Source organism: Cebus imitator, unplaced genomic scaffold (assembly GCF_001604975.1).
Source record: "Cebus imitator isolate Cc_AM_T3 unplaced genomic scaffold, Cebus_imitator-1.0 Scaffold640, whole genome shotgun sequence".
Taxonomy (NCBI): domain Eukaryota; kingdom Metazoa; phylum Chordata; class Mammalia; order Primates; family Cebidae; genus Cebus; species Cebus imitator.
In genome coordinates this window covers 98413-119467 of record NW_016107955.1, presented here as the reverse complement: position 1 = coordinate 119467, position 21055 = coordinate 98413, and the positions used below count along the sequence as shown (strand labels likewise).

At 37.2% G+C, this 21055-nt stretch overlaps 1 protein-coding gene across 1 annotated transcript in view; it reads right to left on the bottom strand.

Annotated features, from left to right (window-relative positions):
* Positions 1–21055, bottom strand: part of LOC108295434 (E3 ubiquitin-protein ligase HUWE1-like) — a 64786-nt gene that overhangs the window by 722 nt on the left and 43009 nt on the right. Inside the window, exons 5-15 of the mRNA XM_037734590.1 lie at positions 19583–19681; positions 18740–18946; positions 16844–16996; positions 5623–5685; positions 3909–3986; positions 3118–3165; positions 2967–3035; positions 2488–2587; positions 1061–1161; positions 168–318; positions 1–36 (exon numbers count right to left, since the gene is read on the bottom strand). Of these exons, the coding sequence (XP_037590518.1) occupies positions 1–36; positions 168–318; positions 1061–1161; positions 2488–2587; positions 2967–3035; positions 3118–3165; positions 3909–3986; positions 5623–5685; positions 16844–16996; positions 18740–18946; positions 19583–19681 (1105 nt within the window). The remainder of the gene's footprint in view (positions 37–167; positions 319–1060; positions 1162–2487; positions 2588–2966; positions 3036–3117; positions 3166–3908; positions 3987–5622; positions 5686–16843; positions 16997–18739; positions 18947–19582; positions 19682–21055) is intronic.

Genomic DNA, 21055 nt, shown 5'->3' with positions numbered 1-21055 from the left:
TGGCAAACTGGTGAGGGTAGGGATCCATGGAAGGATCTACAAGGGAGGTAGGGAGAGGGAGAACAAAAACAAGCTCAAAATTGATATTAAGCGGGCAGGATGTTAAAAAGACAAAGGCAGAGGGCAAGGGTTTTTTCTTGCCTAAGATAATCACCATCAAAACTTACCAATCATGGCCTGGATACAGTTCCTTACAAGCACTGGCAAAAATCCGTGGTAGGAGGCAGTTCCAGTACAGTCAATAATACTGCTGAGTTTGGGAGTTCTCTCCAAGTGGACAATTGATGTTAATGTTCGTAAAGAGGCTGCTTTAATCTCCTATTAGATTAAAAGGTAAACACATAATGTGTCAAATATAATAAGATGACTAAACCAACTTCCAGTGTCTAGTATCCCAAACTTTAAAATGTAAGTCATTCTACCGGTAACTGCTTGAGGAGATGGAGTCTGTTGAGAACAACAATGAAAATCCAGTATTTTTTGTTTTGCAGTTTAATACCCAAAGAGGAAGAAGTAAAAGGGTCAAGTTTAAGTCTCCTCTAGGGAATTCTTTCTAATCCTCTAGGAAAAACCAAAAGGCAAACAAATATAAGCCTGATATACAGAGAACATTAATGCAGGATCCCTAATTCAAAAATCTGAAATCCAAATCCAAAACTTTTGGGAATACACGTACTAACTAAATAATTTAGTTACTTTTAATTAAAAAGATATTAAATAAATATCTTATTTAATCCTGCAAAGTAACTGATATCCCCATTACCTTAGAGCTTGGGTCACAGAACTTTGGGAATACCTGCATGCCAAAAGTGGAAAATTCCACACCTTACTTCATGTGACAGGTCACAGTTAAAATGCACAAAATTATTTGAAATGTTGTATATAACTGCCTTAAGACTATGTATATGCTTAAAGTTGGGTCCCATGCCCAAGATATCTTATTACGTATATGCAAATATTCAAAACAACAACAACAACAACAACAACAACAATCTCAAATCCAAAATGCTTCTGGCCCCAAGCATTTCAGATAAGAGTTACTCAACCTGTAAATACTTACCATAAGCTGCTTATCCGTTATCTGAAGGACATCTACCAACTCCTCTATCAAGCCATTATACAAGATACTGTTTGCTGATTCCTGCAAGGCATTGGAATACACTGCAAAAGGAGAAACAAACACTTTAGGCAAGAAGGCAGTGGTCAAGCCACTGCCCAATGACAAACTTTTTGGTATCTATGGGTTCTGGGGAAGAATTCCATTCCCAACTAGCAATGGAGGGCAGAATAATCACCAAATTAAATTCTGAAGGACTAGATCAAATATAGTGATAGGCTCTAAACAGCCACTGAATTGACAGATTCCCCTACTAAAGGTATTATTAGTCTTGAGAAAGAATTTTGCGGGATGGAAATAGGAAAAGTTCTGAGTTAATTTTTCATAACATTATTACTTGATATAACTCCACTATGCCTTAGATATAGATTTCCATTTTAGCCTCTTCCTATGCTTCTGCTTTTACTGTAAATACTTTTACAAGTTGTGAAGAACAGAATTTATGGACTATTGTAGAGTAAGTCAGAAATTTATGTGACACTGTAGCAAAACTTGAAAATGTGTGTAATCCACATTCAATGAATTCCACATAGAGGTCATACCAGACACAGTCCCCTGAAGCATAAACTAATGGGATCTGGGTATATTCATTTAGTTTTCAACAAATATTTCCTGAGCACCCACCAACATGCCAGAAATCATGCTAGGTATGAATTCTGACACATAAAAGAGCCAGATTTTCATGCCAAGGACTCATAGTTTAAAAGAGAAGACAAGTCATAACAATCATTGATAATAATAGCAATGGTTACCATTTCATACCTTCTATGTACTTGTTCTGTGCTAGACTGCTTTCCAGGTTTTCATTTAATCCTTACATCAGCCTCTCCAGTGAGGTCTCTCAATATTAAACAAAGCAGCTGAGGCTGAGAGGATAAATGTGGCTAATAATCTACAGAATCAGGGCCAGAGTACAGGACTGATTCCAAAATCATGTGTTTTCCAATCTACTGTGCACAGTAAAAGAAATTAAATGCACAGTATTGACTACTCAATATTTTCTGACTTACTTCAAAATGATACCCCAGAAAGGATGAGAGAGGAGGAAGACACAATGGTAAGAGAAAGAGTAGGGAGACAGTAAGAGAAAGCTACAAGAATACTCATTAACAAAAAAAAAAAAGAGATTAATACCAAGAATAAACCCAACTGACATGTAAATGAACATCATCATACCCTCTTTCTGGTCCAACATTAAGAAACTCAAGGATAATGAATACACACAGTGAATACTGGGAGGGGTGGCAGTATTTAAGTTGCTACCTAGGTAACTGTAACAGGCCACACAGCAACAAAGACAGATGAAGTTCAAAGGAAATCAGGCCCAAACTGTCTAATAGGGCCTGTTAATTATAGTATTCTTCTCTTACCTAATATAGATATTGCATGCAGTCTGGCCTGAACAGCTTGTAATCGCTTCCTGTGATTAGAAAAGCCATGGGCCAGCCGTATGTGTGTAAATAACAGCATCTGTAGAGAGATAAAACCCACATTTTAAAAACATAAATGAAAAAGGTGAATATTCTTTCTGAGGGCTAACTCAAAAAACAGCAAAATTAAACATTTTCTCCTTTGGTATCCAAGTGTTGAGAAAGCTACCATCACTTAGTAGATGCTCACAGTGAGGTAGTTTATGTTTTCCTCAAACTCTCATAAGGACCTAGGAATTTATTAAGGGTTAACTTCATGAAAGACAAGGAAACTAAGGCTCAGAGAAGCTAACAATTTGGCCATGGTCTGATTCCAAAGCTGACATTCTTTCTGCTATGCAATCTCCCACCCCAGTACATATCATTAATCTATTTAGATAACAACCATATCCTGTGGATATTTTAAAGCTACATCATACCTGCTTATCCTTAGGAATGCTGTACATTTTGGTAAGAGATTCCATGATTTCAGAAGGGCTTTCTGAAATCTACATTAAAAAAATATATAGTTAGGAACAAAAAGCGAACCAAACATTAAGAACCCAGCCAAGAATCAAAGATTCCTCATACCTTGTCAAGTTGCTCTATGTGAATATAATGTAGTGTGTTACTAGTTGTCTAAAATTAAAAGAGACAAGAGAGCTGTAAGGAGTGATGTACAACCTAGCTTCCCCTGCCACAGAGCTGCAAGAGCTGTCTGAAAACCAAGATGTCACCCTAGGTTGAAGACTAACTGAATGCTCTTAAAAATCAAGGTAACTTGAGAGCCCTCCAAAACATCTATCTTATATGTAGAATATTCTTAGGAAAGCTTCTTTAAAACCAGTAGTATCAAACTATAATGCACATAGCCAGGCACATTTCATATACTTCTTTGTCCTTTTTTAACCCTCCACTGACTTAATCTCCATAGCTTCAGTATTCATAGCAAAGACCGAATTCATGAAAATGGTCTCTCTCTGAGTATGTATTAGAGTTGCTTTCAAGGCAATTAATCTAAGCAGGACCCTATCCATAATATATAAAGACTTCTTGCAGGCTTCCTAAGCAGAGAAACCTGAGTCATCACCATTCATACTATTATACCACATGTTGTAATTCTCAGAGACTGTTGGAAAAGCACATAGGTCATAGCGGTCCCTCATAATGAAGTCCCATGTTTTGGCAGCTCCTAAGACCCAACCCTATCGGAGTTGGACATGTAATTAACACTCCTGAGGAGCTGCTAGGTATGTTTAGTTTGGGAGGGCAGCAGTGTAGCTCAAAACCATTTTCTTCATTTAACTGAGGAGTTCTAGAAGAGGCAACCCCGGTTACAGTAAACTGTAGACTTTATCAGAACAAATCTGAATCAAACTCACCCTTTTCTCGATTTTGACCTCAGCCCCAGGATCTGCATAGAATTCAAAGTGTAGTGTAGTTGCACTGGGTGGATACTTCTGTGTATAAAGCACATCAAAGAGTCAGACACTGAGTTTCATTCAACTGATTATAAACATCCCCCACATCTTCCCTCAAAGTCCCAGCAGCTTGTTCAACTTATTGTGGCAGAAGAATGAACAGTACATTCAGTACCTACAGTGCCTTTAACTCCTTGTCTTAGAGCAGAGCTCAGACAGGATAGGACTTGTTCAAACACAATCAAGAGGATGGAGCCCAGAACTCCCAAACCTTCTGCATTTCATACTTAATAATTTCCAGTTGCCTTTTCTTTCAAGAGATCAATTTTGACTGTGGCTATTCCCAAGGGGGAAAAGAGGGTCAATACTGCCAAGCAGTAATGAAAAAGAATCGAAAAAAGGATGGAGAACAAACACCAGGGTCCAGAAACCAGTTAAAGAATAGAAAAGAACATTCTGATGAAAACCTTGTACTATCAGCCTTCTGAAACATTTTATTCAAAGTATGCCTCATAGGCATATCTTCATAATTCTTCAAACACTTTCCTTCCGTACCATTCTACACCACTTCTCACGGTATGTTTTCCTGCACAGGTAGACACCAAGCCAATATAAACTAGACCCTGACAAAACATTCTCTTTAACTCTAGAAAAGCAACATGACAAACAAAATTAAGGTAACGGCAGTGTGCCCACTAAAATATCTCACTAAAAGATACCACTAGCAGTGGTTGCCGCTGGAAAAATCACTTCATACCTCTTTATACTCTGAATTTTAAAATATGTATATATATTACTTGCTTTAAAAGTACATATCAAACTTTATCTGAATATACTTCAAGAATTATGTAGCTTTGATTATTAAACAGACAACACTCACCTACTATATTACCCAATATCTCTTCATAAAATAATCACTAAAGAAATGTACACCAGCTAACGGGGGAAAGTAACTTGGTGTAATTTGTAGTTTTCTGTGACCAGAAAAAGAGCCAATTCTCTTCAGGAAAAAAAGGCGTGCTAAAATAAATGCACTAAATTTCACTGCAGTCATTTGTGCTAAACATGACAAACTGACAAGACAAATTCCACGTGGAAAATACAGTTGCTTCCAGATGCAAAATTATTATTGAAAACCAGATTGTGTTTTGTAGCTCCACAGCAACATATCAAAGCAAAAAGGAGAATGGCCTGAGCTCATAACTTAAGCATAGGTGAAAGGCAGAGTGGTAAACAAGGAAAGAACATAAAACATTGTAAGTTCTCAATAAACCTAATAGTAGAACTGCTCTCCAAGCAGCCATTCCTAAATAACGCCACACTGTCCAGAGTTCTGAAACAACAGTTCCAGTGTGAGAATGCAAGCAAACATACTTTCTGTGATTTAAAAAATCACATTAAAACAAATTCAACAAATACAGCTACCTACTCAAGAACTGGGTATGAACACACATTATCTCTCAGATTTTTAATCTACTGCCAGCACATCAAGAGCCCAAGCACTGCTAGACTGTTTCCTATAGACGTGGGTCAGCTATGTCTGAACTGATCTTAGGTTCCCCAAAGATCTGACATGAAGGGGTTAATTCATATACCACATAGTTGTTGTAAAGTGAGGTTCATAAAGAGGCCACAGCTCTGTTAAAAGACACTCATATCCCAAAGAGTTACTTACCATCATGTGCAAGTCTCTGCAACATTCTGCAAGTCCAAAGCCATTCTCCTTTCCACCCCAGCTCTTGAAAAAGGAAAAAGACAGTGTTAAGACAGTGCTTATTGGTGACTTTGTGCCACTGCACTCCAGCCTAGGCAACAGAGTGAGACCTTATCTCTTTTTTTTTTCTCTCTCTCTCTCTCTCCACACACACACACACACACACACACACACACACACACACACACACACACACATCTAAGAGTGTATGGCTGCTTGGAACATAATGTTGAGAAGATCCAATATGAAAGTCAAACAAGAGGAAAGAACAAACAGAAAAAAGAACTTAAGACTCAATCCAAGATGGTCTGCCTAAAGGTAATTTCTTCAATGAGATCAATTTCACTGTTCAGTGAGGATGCTCCTAGGAGGAACTCAAGCAGCAACTGCCAGTCATTGTATTCCACACCCCTGTAGTCATGCATGCTGACAAACTGGTCATGTCCCATCAGGCCCTGCCTGACACTCTACCTATTCGCCTTCCTCACTAGGGTGGAATCACACTTTCCAGTTCCTCTCTTTTTGACATGAGCTGAGTTACAAACCAGAATATTCTACCTTATTTATTACTACTCTAACTTTGCCACTCAAATCTAAAAACTCATCAACAAGCCTCTGAGATAATGGGGGAAATGGCTCAACTGGCTTCTAAATCCAAAACTCCAGACATACAGACTCACTTACTAACTAGCCTGCATCTTCAACAGTCTTTAAAATATCACTTTAATATTAAAAGCATATTTTTATTTTTAAATTATATATGTAATTATTTTACATATATTATATAAAATATATTTTTATATATAAAATAATTATATATATATGTGTGTGCCTACCTCATGGGGCAAGCCATATAGTTTAGGCAAACAATCGATAAACTGAAAGGAATGAAATATTTATTATCTGAAACAAATTTATTAATTTATTATCTCAAACTGACATATTTATATTACACACAATATAAAATATATATTTTACATAAAATAGATATATTTTGTATACATAATTTTTTAAAATTATATATATAGCTATATATGTAGCGAGAGAGAAAGAGAGAGGAAGAGACAGACAGACAAAGGTCTCCCTCTGTTGCCTAGGCTGGAGTGGAGTGCAGTGGCAGAATCACAACTCAACACAGCCTCAAACTCCTGGGCTCAAAGGATCCTCCTGCCTCAGTCTCCCACATAGCTAGGACTACAGGCATGTGCTGCCACCACGTCTGGCTACATTTTAAAAATGCTTGTAGGGGTCTTGCTGTGTTGCCCAGGCGTCTCAAATTCCTGGCCTCAAGTGATCCTTCTGCCTTGGCCCTCCAAAGTCCTGGGATTACAGCTGTGAGCCACCTTGTCCACCCAAACGTCATCATGTTTTTAAGTCCGGCATAATTGAAGCACAAAATGCTACTTAAATCCCATGTCTTAATTTTATTCCTGGCATTCTAGTGTGGGTCCCAATCACCCTGGATCTGGGCTGCTACCATGAACTAACATGGTTCTCTCTCTACATCCAAGTGTTTCCTCTTTATTAAATGCTACTATATCACTACCTGTCAAGGAAGTCTCAAAAACAAACAGCGTAAATCACTGAAGATGCCACTCACAAAGGTACGTACTATAGAATGTTATTTCTAAACCTGAAAAAAAAAATCAATAAAATATCATCTGACTATCTCATAAGAAATAAGCTTTCTCAAACTACAATTGACCTACTGGCAGCATTTCTCAATCCAGGTATTATGTATGAAGCACAGAACAAGGAGAGTGATTCTTTTATTAATTCTCCAAAGAATGGTACATAACTAGCACCACCTTAGACACACGTGAGAGAAGTCATTTTGTTACATTAATAATGGATACCTTAGGGCATTAGGGTTTACTTCCCTAGTGAAAACCTAAGTGAGAAAGGCTTCCTGGATACAGATATGTACATTCTCAACTCCCAGCTGGTTAAAAACAGACTGTTCTACTAGGAATGATGTCAGCGAAACGGCAGAATAGAGAACCCCAAAAGCTATCAGAACTCTATCAAGAAGTCTAAAAACTAATCAAGGCTATCAGAAGTCTAAATAATCAAAAGTTTAAAACAACTAGGCAAGTTTAAGGCAAGGAGACAAGAATGTGTAAAGCACAAGGTTCAACATTCATTGAGATGTTATTAGACAGCCAGGCGCAGTGGCTCATGCCTGTAAATCCCAGCACTCAGCCAGTGGGAGGCCGAAGTGGGCAGATCACCTTGAGGTCAGGAGTTGGACACCAGCCTGCCCAACTTGGTGAAACCCTGTCTCTACTAAAAATACAAAAATTAGTTGGGCATGTGATGCATGCCTGTAGTCCCAGCTACTACGGAGGCTGAGGTGGGAGGACGGCTTGAACCTAGGAGGCAGAGGTTGCAGTGAGCTGAGATTGTGCCACTGCACTCCAGCCTGGGTGACAGAATGAGACCTCAAAAAAGTTAATAAACACCTGCTGCTAAATGTGGCCAAATATTCATGTATTAAAGGTATTCACTGTAGCATTATTTACAACAGAAAAATACTGGAAATTACCCAAATAAGATGAAATATGTGAAGTAAATTGAGATAGCCATAGACAGCACAATTGACAATACCTAAAATATTAACATACAGAAGGTATAAAATCATACTGTAATGGAATCAATTTCTTCTTTCATGGCATTAGTCTCATTCCTGAAAATACTTCGTTACTTCAAGCAGCATACAACCATACATATACTTTCTTTCAATGCTTGTATAGCTTCATGTTTTTTTCTTTTTTTAACATTTCAGCTTTTTATTATATCTTAATTTAACTTTGATGAGGTAGAATCTACCTTAATTGCCTCCCAAAGAGTGAGCCAGTTGTTACAACACCATCTTATTTGAATAATTCATTCTTTTTCTGCTGATCTGAAATGCCATCTTAACTATAAATTCAATTTTTACATATTGGATCTGCTTCTGGAACCTACTGATTTGTCAATTCCACTCTTAATTACCAAACTACTTAAATTACTATAGCTTTATAAAATAGTTTAATACCTATAAATACTTCCTCATTACATTTTCAATATTTTCTTGGCTCTTCCCAGGACTTCTAGTGAAGATGAAAACACATGGAATTTGCTGAAAACCATAAAGTAAGGATGAGGGTATAAAGGCTTGATGTATCACAGAACAGACAGGTTAAGTCAAACCAAAAGTCTGAATTTGCAAGGCAGAATAAGCTTGAAAGGCTATATATCTACACAATTATTTTCCTTTTGTTTCTTCTCTTATTCCAACTAATTATTTCAGAATATTTTTCTTACTGTCACCACAAAATCCTTCTTGCCAACTTTTGCGACCTGATAAAAAACAAGCACCTCTAATTAGAAAGTTTTGGTAAGCTGAGATCCTTAAAAAACCCTACCAACTCAAACTTGACTCATGGAAGAGTGTGGTGTTGTTACATGTATCAGCTAGCACCATTATATGAAATATAAAGAAATGTTTCTTGTAAAGAAATATTCATAAGATAGACTAAGAAAATATAGCAAAATGACTAGAAACATGATTATGATAAATTTTGTTCCATATATTTCCAAATTTTTAGAACACCAAGAACATATTTTCATCAGAAAGACAAGTTTGTTTTGCTGCCAATAAGGTCAATATATTGAATGTTAAGATTCTAGGGTACTTATTAGTCAGTGCTATTCAGAGTAACACTAGTTCTTTGCTCTTATTATTAATTTATTATTATCTATTTATCTTGCTTTCTCAACCACTAAGTAAGTTTGCTTTTATTTAAAAAACCGAACATGACCATGTTCAAACAACCCCCAAATGCCTAAGACAGAAAAAGCAGATATTATTCTTCGCATTTTAGCAGGAGCAAGGAGCGCAGAGCCTTTGTCTAAAAATAATAGAACTTCAGAGCCTCATGGTATTCACCTACTTGGTAGTGTTAAAGTAACATCTTAGCACTTAAGTAGATACCCCATGAACAACTATATTAATCATGCCACAGGGCCATATACAACACTACCTCACACTAGACAGGATTTCCTAATTATTTATACATCAGGAAAAAGGCCTGATGCTCTCTGAGATGGAATTATAAGAGTTTGATTAAAGGTTGTAACTTTACTCCACAGAATAGGCCAGTGGCTCTCCCTGGACCAGCAGCTTAGCATTAATACTATCTGGGAACTTGTTAGCAATGCAAATTCTGAGGCCCACTCCAGGCCTAATGAATCAGAAACTCAGGAGCTGGGTATGGGATGGAGGTGAGAAAGACTAATGTTATTTATTTATTTATTTATTTATTTATTTATTTTTGAGACGGAGTTTCACTCATGTTACCCAGGCTGGAGTGCAATGGTGTGATCTCGGCTCACCGCAACCTCCGCCTCCTGGGTTCAGGCAATTCTCCTGCCTCAGCCTCCTGAGTAGCTGGGATTACAGGCACGCACCACCATGCCCAGCTAATTTTTTGTATTTTTAGTAGAGACGGGGTTTCACCATGTTGACCAGGATGGTCTCGATCTCTTGACCTCGTGATCCACCCGCCTCAGCCTCCCAAAGTGCTGGGATTACAGGCTTGAGCCACCGCGCCCGGCCAACTGTTATTTTTTAATAAAGTGATTCTGATGCATGTTCAAAGTTTACTAGACCTAGAGTATACCAAACCTTCACAAAAGCCAGCCAACTGGCTTTCAACTGATTTAACAAGTCTTTCCGGAGAATTTTCCCTAAATCTGTAGTTAACTAATCACTGTCCACATTCACAATTAGCCTACATCACTGGGTTAACTGAATCATTACAAAACTGTGAGAATAGACACCACATCCAAAGTCATTTTTCATCAAGACCAAAACAGGATATTTCATCTTCTATATAAAAGCATTGACTGAACCATTTTTGAAAACACCATGTACAAAAACACAATAAACGAAGACAATATATATGAAGATTTAGGGAAAAAAAATACTTTTAAAATGGCAAAGGACTAAAAACTCCAATACAGTTTTCATAGAGTAGAAAAAAGTAACCGAATAGAAAAATGGACAAAAGATAGAAACAAGACTGTTCACAAGAAGAAATCCTAATGGCCAAGCATAAAGATGCTCAAAATCATTACTGATCAGTGAAGTGCCAATGAACTAACACTGAGATTTATGAGACTCTATCATACGGTCTCCATATCATCTCTTAAAGTATTATATTAAAAGTATCTGTAACTAAATGCATATATAAATATTACTTAATGTAGCACCATTCATAACAAATATGAGTATGCATCAACAGAGAAATAGTTGAGTAAATATGGTACATCCAAAGCATGAAATATCATGCAGCCATCAAAAGAACCCTATAGCTATATAGGTGACTTTAAAGTAATTTTTGAACAAGGTCCGAAATAAGAAAACAAGGATGCAAGGTATACCGCATTTGTAACTGAATGACAAAAACACCCTCAACAGGTCAATACAATACGAAGATAATACATACAGAATACATTTGAGGTTACGGGAGATGAACCAAGAGGGAAAAGGCTGTACTGAAAATAATCATGTGACAATATGCATGCACTTATAAAATAATGTGTGTATAATGTTTTAAAAGAAAGCAAACACAAAAGAATGACACATAGTTCCTCTGGTTGACATTCATCTACAAATGACAGCTCCCATTTATTAAGTACTTCCAACATGATGGCATTAACCCCACAAGTTTTATGACTTCCTTTACTCTGATCCTAAAAAAACTATGAGGTAGATATTGTAACCCCCAATTTACAGACACAGAAACAAGTTAATGTGATTTGCTGGCAAAAGTAGGTACACATTCAAATCCAAGTTCTTAAACACATGCAAGTGAATGTGTTTGTTGCAAAAAATGTTGCCTGAAAAGACTGAACTAAGATTTCTAGAATCACTGTTAAAGAAGCCCACAAGGCCAGGCACAGTGGCTCACACCTGTAATCCCACACTTTGGGAGGTCAAGGCAAGAGGATCACCTGAGCTCAGGAGTTGGAGACCAGCATGGGAAACATGGCAAAACTCCATCTCTATAAAAAAACATAAAAAATTAGTCAGGCATAGTGCTGCATGCCTATAGCCCCAGCTACTCGGGAGGCTGAGGTGGGAGGATCACTTGAGCCCAGGAGGCAGAGGATGTAGTGAGCTGAGATCGTGCCACTGCACTCCAACCTGGGTAATGGAGTGACACTGTATCAAAATAAATAAATAAATAAATAAATAAAAATAAATAAATAAAATGAAAGAAGCCCATGTGAAAAAGTCAAGTTTTTAGAGAAATTTTACATTTCAGAGAAACATGAAGTTTTTAAATTTTAATGAGGGTTATTACTATGGGAGCTACCATTAATAAATACCTAATTATCTCTAATACCTCAAAAATCTGTGAAAATCTTTTATTGCAAAGCACCAAACACATAAATCTATTACCAACGGCTGCAATGTACTGCACCTGTCAAGATTCCAAATTGTCCAGGACTAGAAATTAACCTTCAATCTACAATCTCTTTAGATCAATTCAGAGCAAAAAGCATCATGCCTGTCAAAGGTAAAAAGTGTCAAAAATGCAAAGGGACAAAACAGCAATCATTTAAGCAACCCTTTCTGGTGGTAAAATCATTCAAAAGAAGAAACAACTGGATCTTAATTACCCAAGAAAACAAAACAAAGAAACCTCTCATACTTCAGGCATGTGAGCCATTTATACCAAGCAGAGTTTGCACTTTAACTTCTACTTAAATTGTCAGAACATTTAATCAATGTATGAAATATTAGTGTGTTCATATCAGCCTAAACGTAGGGTGATATGAATTCTGTCAGATGCTATTGTGGCCCATACAAATAACCAAATTAACACGATCAAAGCTGTATTTTTAATGACTTTAAGGTCTGTTAACTTAGGAAATTCTTCCTTGTGAAAGATCTTAAAAGTCACCTGTATTTACCACTAAGTAGGTTTCTAGGATTTGTGTGAAGTGTGAAGAAAAGTTCTAAACACATTTTCCTTTCCAACAGCCTATTGTCCCGCTGTTGATATAAGCAACATAACTCGTACTCTTTCACTCTGCAGATGTACTGTCTATTCCTGTGTTAACTACAAAACTTAGCTTCATGATAAAAAGACTTGTGATAAAAACTTGGCTTTATAATAAAATCACTATAGCTTTATGATATTTTATTATCTGATACAGCAAATAACCCTGATTCATTATCACTGTTTTCTCAGACATTTATTTCTCTGTCCCAGCTGATATCAACAACTTCCACTTAATCAATTTGAATGACTGATTTAAATGAGAGAGGGAATAAGTTTACAAAAACAAAGTCGAATATTTTACAAAATATTCATCTAAAAGGCAAGATGCTAAAATAAAAAGTGTCAAATTATGAAGAGATTCAGGGGTAAAGTCTAAAAAATTTAGAATCCTACATGCAGGTTCCTTTTCTTCACATCGGTGCAACACAGTAAAGTAATCACAGATCATAGTTGTAGTTTATTTTATGTCAGATAACAGACTGCTTCTTACTAAAAGTCTTTGGCCCAACATAAGATGGGAAAGGGAATTATTTTAGTTTTTAAAAAATCGTATGTATCAATCACTTTTTAAACATTTCCACCTTTAACAAGACTTTTAAAATAACCTAAAAATCATTAGTCCTAATTTCACTAAAGGGCTTCTACTATATTAAGTCTTCCCATTTAAAAAAATGTTACTTGTCTCTATTTGGACCAGCTTTTAAATCTGTAAGCAAAGGTTTAGTATTGCTCTAACAGATCTTAAATACTGCAGGGAAGATTTATTTTCCCTTACAACAGTCTTCCCTTATCCGTAGGAATACATTCCAAGATCGCTAGTGGATGCCCGACTGTACAATACAGCCACACACACACACGTTTTTTTCCTATACATACATACCTATGATAAAGTTTAATATATACTATAATAAAAGTTATGTGAATGTGACTTCTCTCTCAAGATATCTTATTGTACTGTACCACAAGTAACTGAAACCATGGAAATTGAAACCTCGGATAAGGGGAGACTACTGTACTTGTTTATATATCCATCTGTCCCATTATTGCCCATTCAGATTCCCTTCTCTTATTATCACAGGTATCACTTTTGATATCTGTTGTTTAATTTTTGTTTTCTTGAAACTATATGGTGCTTTGCATATATCTTTTTAAGTTTCAGAAATGGTACTGAGGAATGAAAATTGTTTCTTTTACTTTTTTATGTACTCACTGCTATGTTTAGAAGCCATCAATGTTGCTGTATTATTTGGTCCACTGTTTCTAACTGCTACATATTCTACAGTGTGCGTGTGCCACATTTTACTTATTTGAATATCTACGAATGATGGATACCAAGGTCGCTTCCAAATCCCCACTACTACAAATGATGATGCAATATTCTGACAGAGATCACATTTATGGAAATGATGTGATCTCATCTTTGAAATATATACCCAGGAGAGCCAGTTTACACTCCTATCAGCACTGCATGAGGGTTCTCATAGCTTCACATACCTGCCAGCACTTAGCATTACATAGTTCTCTAATTTCTGCAAATCTGATGCTCAAAAAGCTGTATCTCGTTTTATTTTTCTTTCTCTAATAAATGATTCTGGACATCTACTCATATGAATTTCTTGTTCTATAAACTGCCTATCCATATCCTTTGCTCATCCTTGTTGATCTGGAAGAGTTCCTTGGATATTCTACATTAGCAGTCCCTTTTCAGTTTTAAAACATTGTTAAGTATCTTTCAATCTACCATGGGTCTAACTTCTGTTGAATGAAGTGCTGCTTAATTTTGTCTGCAGACCAGCTGCTATTACACCAATTGTTTTCAAATGTTATTGGTCCATGACAAAATGAAGTTGTACCACATCAGTAACTATACTATAGAATGTTATTTGACCACATCAGTAACTATACTATTTAGTACAAATGACATTTTTCCTGATAAAGGAAGCAGTGTCTAAGGGCCTAAGGAGTAGCCTCGAGTAATGTGTTTTTGTGTTGGGAGGTATATTTCTTAATAAAATATCAAAATTTTACTTTTAGTTTATGCCTAGAGGATTTTAAGAATTTTTCCCCACCACTGTATTACAACATAACCTCCTAAATTAACTTCTCCCAAACATACAGTTTCAGCCAATATGACTTATTTTACAAACAATATTTGCTCATACCGTGAATGGGGTCTTTCCACCGATCTTATTTTTTTGCGCGCTCTTGTCGCCCTAGCTGGAGTGCAGTGGCACCATCTCAGCTCACTGCAACCTCCCTCTCCCAGGTTCAAGTGATTCTCCTGCCTCAGCCTTCCCAAGTAGCTGGGATTATAGGCATGTGCCATCACGCCCAGATAATTTCTGTATTTTTTAGTAGAGAAGGGTTTTCGCTGTGTTGGCCAGGCTGGTCTCTAACTCCTGACCTCAGGTGATCTGCCCGCCTTGGCCTCCCAAAGTGCTAGGGTTACAGGCGTGAGCCACTGCACCCGGCCTCACCAATCATTTTCTAATTGGTTACTATTAATACATGGAGGAGCTGTTTCTGTATATTGATCTCTTACTTGGCTACCTCACTGTGCTTTTACTAGTTATAATAATTTTATATTATCTCCCCAGGAAACCAAGAGACTCATCACCTACACACAAATAGTAACAAATCTTCTCTTTCTTTTTCGGAGACAGGGTCTCATTTTCTCACCCAGGCTAGAATGCAGTAGCATGGTCTTCGTTCATTGCAGCCTTCACCTCCCAGGCTCAAGTGATCCTCTTACCTCCTCAACCTCCCAAGTAACTGGGGCTATAGGGGCGTGAAACCATGCCTGGCTAATTTTTGTACTTTTTGTAGAGATGGGGTTTTGCCATGTAGCCCAGGCTAGTCTCAAAACTCCTGGGCTCAAGTGATCTGTGCCTGCCTCAGCCTCCCCAAGTACCAGGCATGAGCCACCATACCCAGCCCAAATTTTCTCTTTTAATACGTATTCTTCACTTCTTTCTTTTCTCTTCTATTGGATAGGATCTGTACTACAAATTTAAATGACCTAAGTTAATGCCTGACATTTTTGTGTGACTTTTGAATTCAATGGAAATGCCTCAGCTCCCCCATTATGACTTCTGGTAGGTAACTCTAGTTTTCTTTAAGTTTATAATGAAGCTTTTGTTAATGTGATAAATTTTACCAAGGGCTTTGGAAGCATCTATTTAATTACAGTTCCTTTTACCTTTTAACTGTGACTTGGGATTCCAACGTTAAACCTCCTTATGGTTTTTAACAGTAAGAGGAAATGTTTACAGTATCTTAAGAAAACAGGTTGGATGCATTTACACACGTATTTGCAAATCCAAGAAAAAAATGCTCCAACTTTAAAGGAGGTCTCATAGGAATAAATTACAGGTGATTGACATTTTGCCTATATTTTCCTAAAATTTTCAGAATACATTATGTTTATAATTATACAAAACTCATTTTTAAGTAATCATGACACCTAAAATTAGCCTGAAACTTGAATTACTTTGAGGTTAACTATTAAATATGCTTTTAAAAAGCCAACCATTATGCTTTTCTTCTAAGAAAGCTTTCCAACTCTGGTTACCTCTCAAACCTGAGTATATATTAAGAAACTGCCTCTGGGAACACTGGACAATAGTTTGGTAGAGGTGAACTTTTGTGTGAAAGCTTTTGGCTTCAATTATAATCACTACTACTTACTGATCACAGTACTGACTACCCCACAATTCATTTTATTTTAAAACAACTCTGAAGTAGATATGCTAAATTCCCAGAAGAGAAAACTAGTATCAGAGCTAATAAGCAGGGCCAGGACTCAAATCTAGGTGTTATTATTGCACTGTACTTCCTTCTCACACAGAATCGAATCTAATTTTGAACTTTCCTTTCAGAAGAGAAGTTGTCACTTTTGAACAGAGAGATTTTGTTTGCTGAGCAGAGATTAATGAATTCCTTCAAAATTACTTAATAACTGAGAATACTGAGGTTTCAAAAGAGGGCACCAATAGTTCTAACTCAATTAGGCCAGTGAAGTTACCTTAAGGATTCTAATCTATTTTAACACTCCAAGAAACACCTGTTGAAAGGAACCATATGCTCCAATTTTTGTACCCCTCCACACTTCACCGAAGACTCACCTCTGCCAAATGTTGTAGCCGAGTTAGCAGCGGGGTCCTCTTGTCAGATCCCAGGCGAGTGATGTAGTTTGATCTTTTACTAAATACATATAGGAGATTAAGGACTGCCAGCACCACTTGCATATCAGAGGAAGCCAATAAAGTTGTCAAATGCTACAGGGACAAAAAAGGGCAATGTTCAAGGTATCAGGCACAATTGGCTTCAAAAACAAAACAAAATTTGTCAACATTTACAAAGCTATAATGAAGTTTAGTCACAACAATACAAAAAATATATAAGTATTTGATAATCTACAACATGCAATCTTATCCCCAAGGAGCTTAAAATCTGATAGCTATAAAACTCAAGAAAAGTAAAAATTGTAAATAGCAGTTCAAAACTGCGCAGGTGTTCCCACAGGAAGGAAGGGGTTACAAAAGAGACAAATGAGATATAATACACATGTGGGACTCAAGAAGAACAATAAGTCTGTAACTGGACTAAAAGTATTGTGAAAAATATTTTATGTTCTCTTCTATATCCTTTATGACAAACATAAAATTGAAATTAATTAAAAGTGTCCTTCATACAGAAGGTAAAGCTACCAACAACACAGCTGGTGGCAACTACGTAACATGTAACTGTTATAGTACGGTATATACTCATAAGTAACCTGAGTGACTACTCTGGGTTTTTTGTTGTTGTTGTTTAGAAACAGGGTCTCCTCTGCTGCCCAGGCTGGAGTGCAGAGGCATGATAATACCTAGCTCAAGCAATCCTCTCATCTAAGTCTCCTGAGTAGCTGGGACTACAGGCATGCAACCACCACGTCCCCACTAATTTTTGTGTTTTTTGTAGGGATGGGGTCTCACTATGTTGTCCAGGCTGGTCTTGAACTCCTGGGCTCAAGTGATCCTCCCCCGCCCCAGCCTCCCAAAGTGTTAGGATTACAGACATGAGCCACTGTACCCGGCCTTACTTTGGCTTTTAAATACAATTAAAATTTACCGAAACATTGAAGCATTTGGTTACAATTAAAATCAGTGAGTAATATAGCTGGAAATGAATCAAGGCATTTTCAGTTGCCAATTATACCAAAGGCCATGGACTTCCATGGACAGTATATCTATTTCATCTTCAACAGAGTGCCTATTTACCTCCCATTTAAATCCCTGCATGTTAGGCCTTTAGTTCAGTTATCCCACTTCTTTTCCTAAGCCATTTTCTTTTAACTTGTTTGTTCTGATTCTGTTTGTTTACTGAAGATTTAGAAAACTTATACACCTAAAATTAACAGGGAACCTAATTAATGATGATAGGAAGTCTAAAGTTGGCTTCTCTAAGAAGGAAATAGTTTCTTCTTACACTGATTTTTGACCAATTGAAAAGTTCACTGATTGCTGCACCCATGTTACTCTTTAAGGACACAAAGGATGCTATGAATATATATTTTGGGGTGAGTGTGGCAGAGTACAGAGAGACTTTAAAGCAGCACACTAAAGCCTAAAAGAGTAGTAAGTACATTAATGTGATGAGAAAATCAAACTATTTCTAGCAATCTAAAAGTAACATGGAGCTGCTCTAACAACCTAGGGCAAAAATCAATTCGTTCAAATTTCCTAAAATACTTTAATACATACGTAACATTTCTCATTCATTTCTTGAATCTTGAAAAGGCAGGGCAAAGGTGACAGTACAGAAGTTTCCCATCAATCCTATGAAGGATAATATGTCTATCCAAGAAACATTCTACTACTGTCTTTGACATAGTAAAAAACCCAGAGTAAATCCATAGTAAAAACTCAGAGCTCCACAAAGAAAAGGAACCAGCAATAGAGAGAAATAGCAATTTCTTTATTTCTGGATATATGCAATTCTAGTTAAGAACAGAGTACACAGGCTTTAACTTCACCTACCTCTATGGAACTGTACAGATGCCGGGAAAAGCTGTACTCAATGAGCAAGGCTGTGAAGTTCAACACAGCCAAGAGAAGCATTTTCAGTTGCTCTCTTTCTGGCCTATCGCATACGAGCATCCATGACATATTCTCCACTGTCTGTCCAGCATCTGCCAGTATTCCATCGAAGCGGTCCAACAGGTCCACCCAGTGATATAACTCGCACTGCAGAGGGGAGGAAAAAGAAGATGTAAGAATAAGGTAGAAGTGCTGCATGGGTGCTTTGTAACTGAGCTTTGTTACAAGAGATGGCTGAGCATGACACCTAGATTAGTTCACATCCCACCTTTGCCCATATGAGAAAGATCATACTCTGAGCTAAAAGGACTGGAGTTCATTGTAATACCCATCTAGATATATGTGCTAACTCCAGTAGACACTATAAAACCCGTAGAGCTAGGTCTTTAGACACAGAACGTTAGTTACAATCTAAGATCTATGAAGACAAGAGAACTATCCTTCCCAGAATCCATTTAATTCATTTGTAGAGTTATCAATAAAAATTATTCTAAACTAAAGTAAAAATCCAGAGATTATCTCAAACTTATTTTGTCAAACTAAAGGAATTCTGTGGTTGAGATTCTTTAGCATCGCCTGTGAAATCAATTCCTCATCCTCAGCCAGCAACATTTTCCTTGCCACTGGTTTAAAGCTGTGTTAGGCACATGGTACATGCTAGACGCTTATTAAGTAATTGCTGAATGAGGCTATCCCATTGTGGTTTCTCATTCCATATCAGAACATACAAAATGATGTATTAGTATAGTGAGCCCTGTCTTTTGGGAGCATGGCTTCATATACCTTTCCAATGTTCCATGTTTTGATCTGCTGCAGTTCCAAGAGAAGTTGCTCATCATTACAAACTTTGAGTTTGTCTATTAAGGCTCTGCAGTCTGCAGGCTGAAAAAAAAAAAAAATATTCACAAAAGATGTTACAAAGGAGAATCGGAAGAGGAACCCAAATTCACAAAGTAATTTTCCTTTTGCTAGAAATTACTAAAGAAAACTGTAGATTTGCCAGACAATCTCCTGGGATTAAAATGGAAACCTCATGAGAAAACACTTTTATTCCCCAACAATCCACCTGGCCTTCAAAAAAACCACCGCAACACTTTGGATAAAGGTAGATGCAGACAAACTATTTGGAAAGGTACGCAGACAACAAAAATTTAAAAAATAAAAAAAAAGCTAAACATCTAAAAAAAAATAAAATTAAGGAAATCTATAATGGTCTGAAAGTTAACCAGAATGCCTACTAGGTTATATTGAATCAGAGACTGAAAAATCCTAATGAATTCACAATTAAAGGTGAAGATTAGCATTCACTATATTTTTCTGTAACATAAAACCCTTCACTTGTAAGATGGTAAAGAGCTTCTGAACTTCATAAAAATAGGACCCTATTATTTCTTGGGGTTCTCATTTCCATATATTTCTGCTCTCTTCTACTGATGAATGGGCCTATTTGTCAGGTAACAAGGAGTGGACTGAGCATTTATAGTAAAGTTTCTGAAAGTGGAAGGAGGGAAAGGGATAGGGGCTGGGAGAGAGAAGCCTTCCATTAATGAATGGCAGTATAGCGTCCTGGGAATGGACCAGAGGTCTGGAAACAAACAAGTGTGGATTCACTTTTTAGCTTCATGTTTACCAAGGTGTTTGATCATGAGCAACGCTTAACCTCTAAGCCACAGCTCTCTTATCAGAAAAACAGACCTAATAGCTACCTCAGAAATATGAAACTCAAATATCTGTCATATACATAAAATACTTATCTCCTGTAACAGGAGCTCAGATACTCAGAGACATTAAAAAGAGCATGAGCCTTGGAATTAGGTAGTTAGTAAGCTACCTCTTTGAATCTCAGCATCCTCTTCTGCACCTAACTCGTACCTATATACCCAGCAATGCTGTTGTGACATTTAAACTGGGAGAAATGTATTTTTGGCATCCAAAACAGAACATGGAACTTACTAGGGGTTTCTTTAAGCTAAGTCCAAACCTTTCCCCCTCTAAAGTAAGCATTATTAAGATCTACCAAAAGCCAGGGTCCCAGCACTTTGGGAGGCGGAGACAGGTGGATTGCTTGGGCTCAGGAGTTCGAGACTAGCCTGAGCAACACAGTGAAACCCCCGTCTTTAGTAAAATACCAAAAATTAGCCGGGTGTGGTGGCATGCACCTGCAGTCCCAGCTACTCAGGAGGTGAGGCAGGAGAATTGCTTGAACCCATGAGGCAGAGTTTGCAATAAGCACTCAAACCTGTGCGACAGAACAAG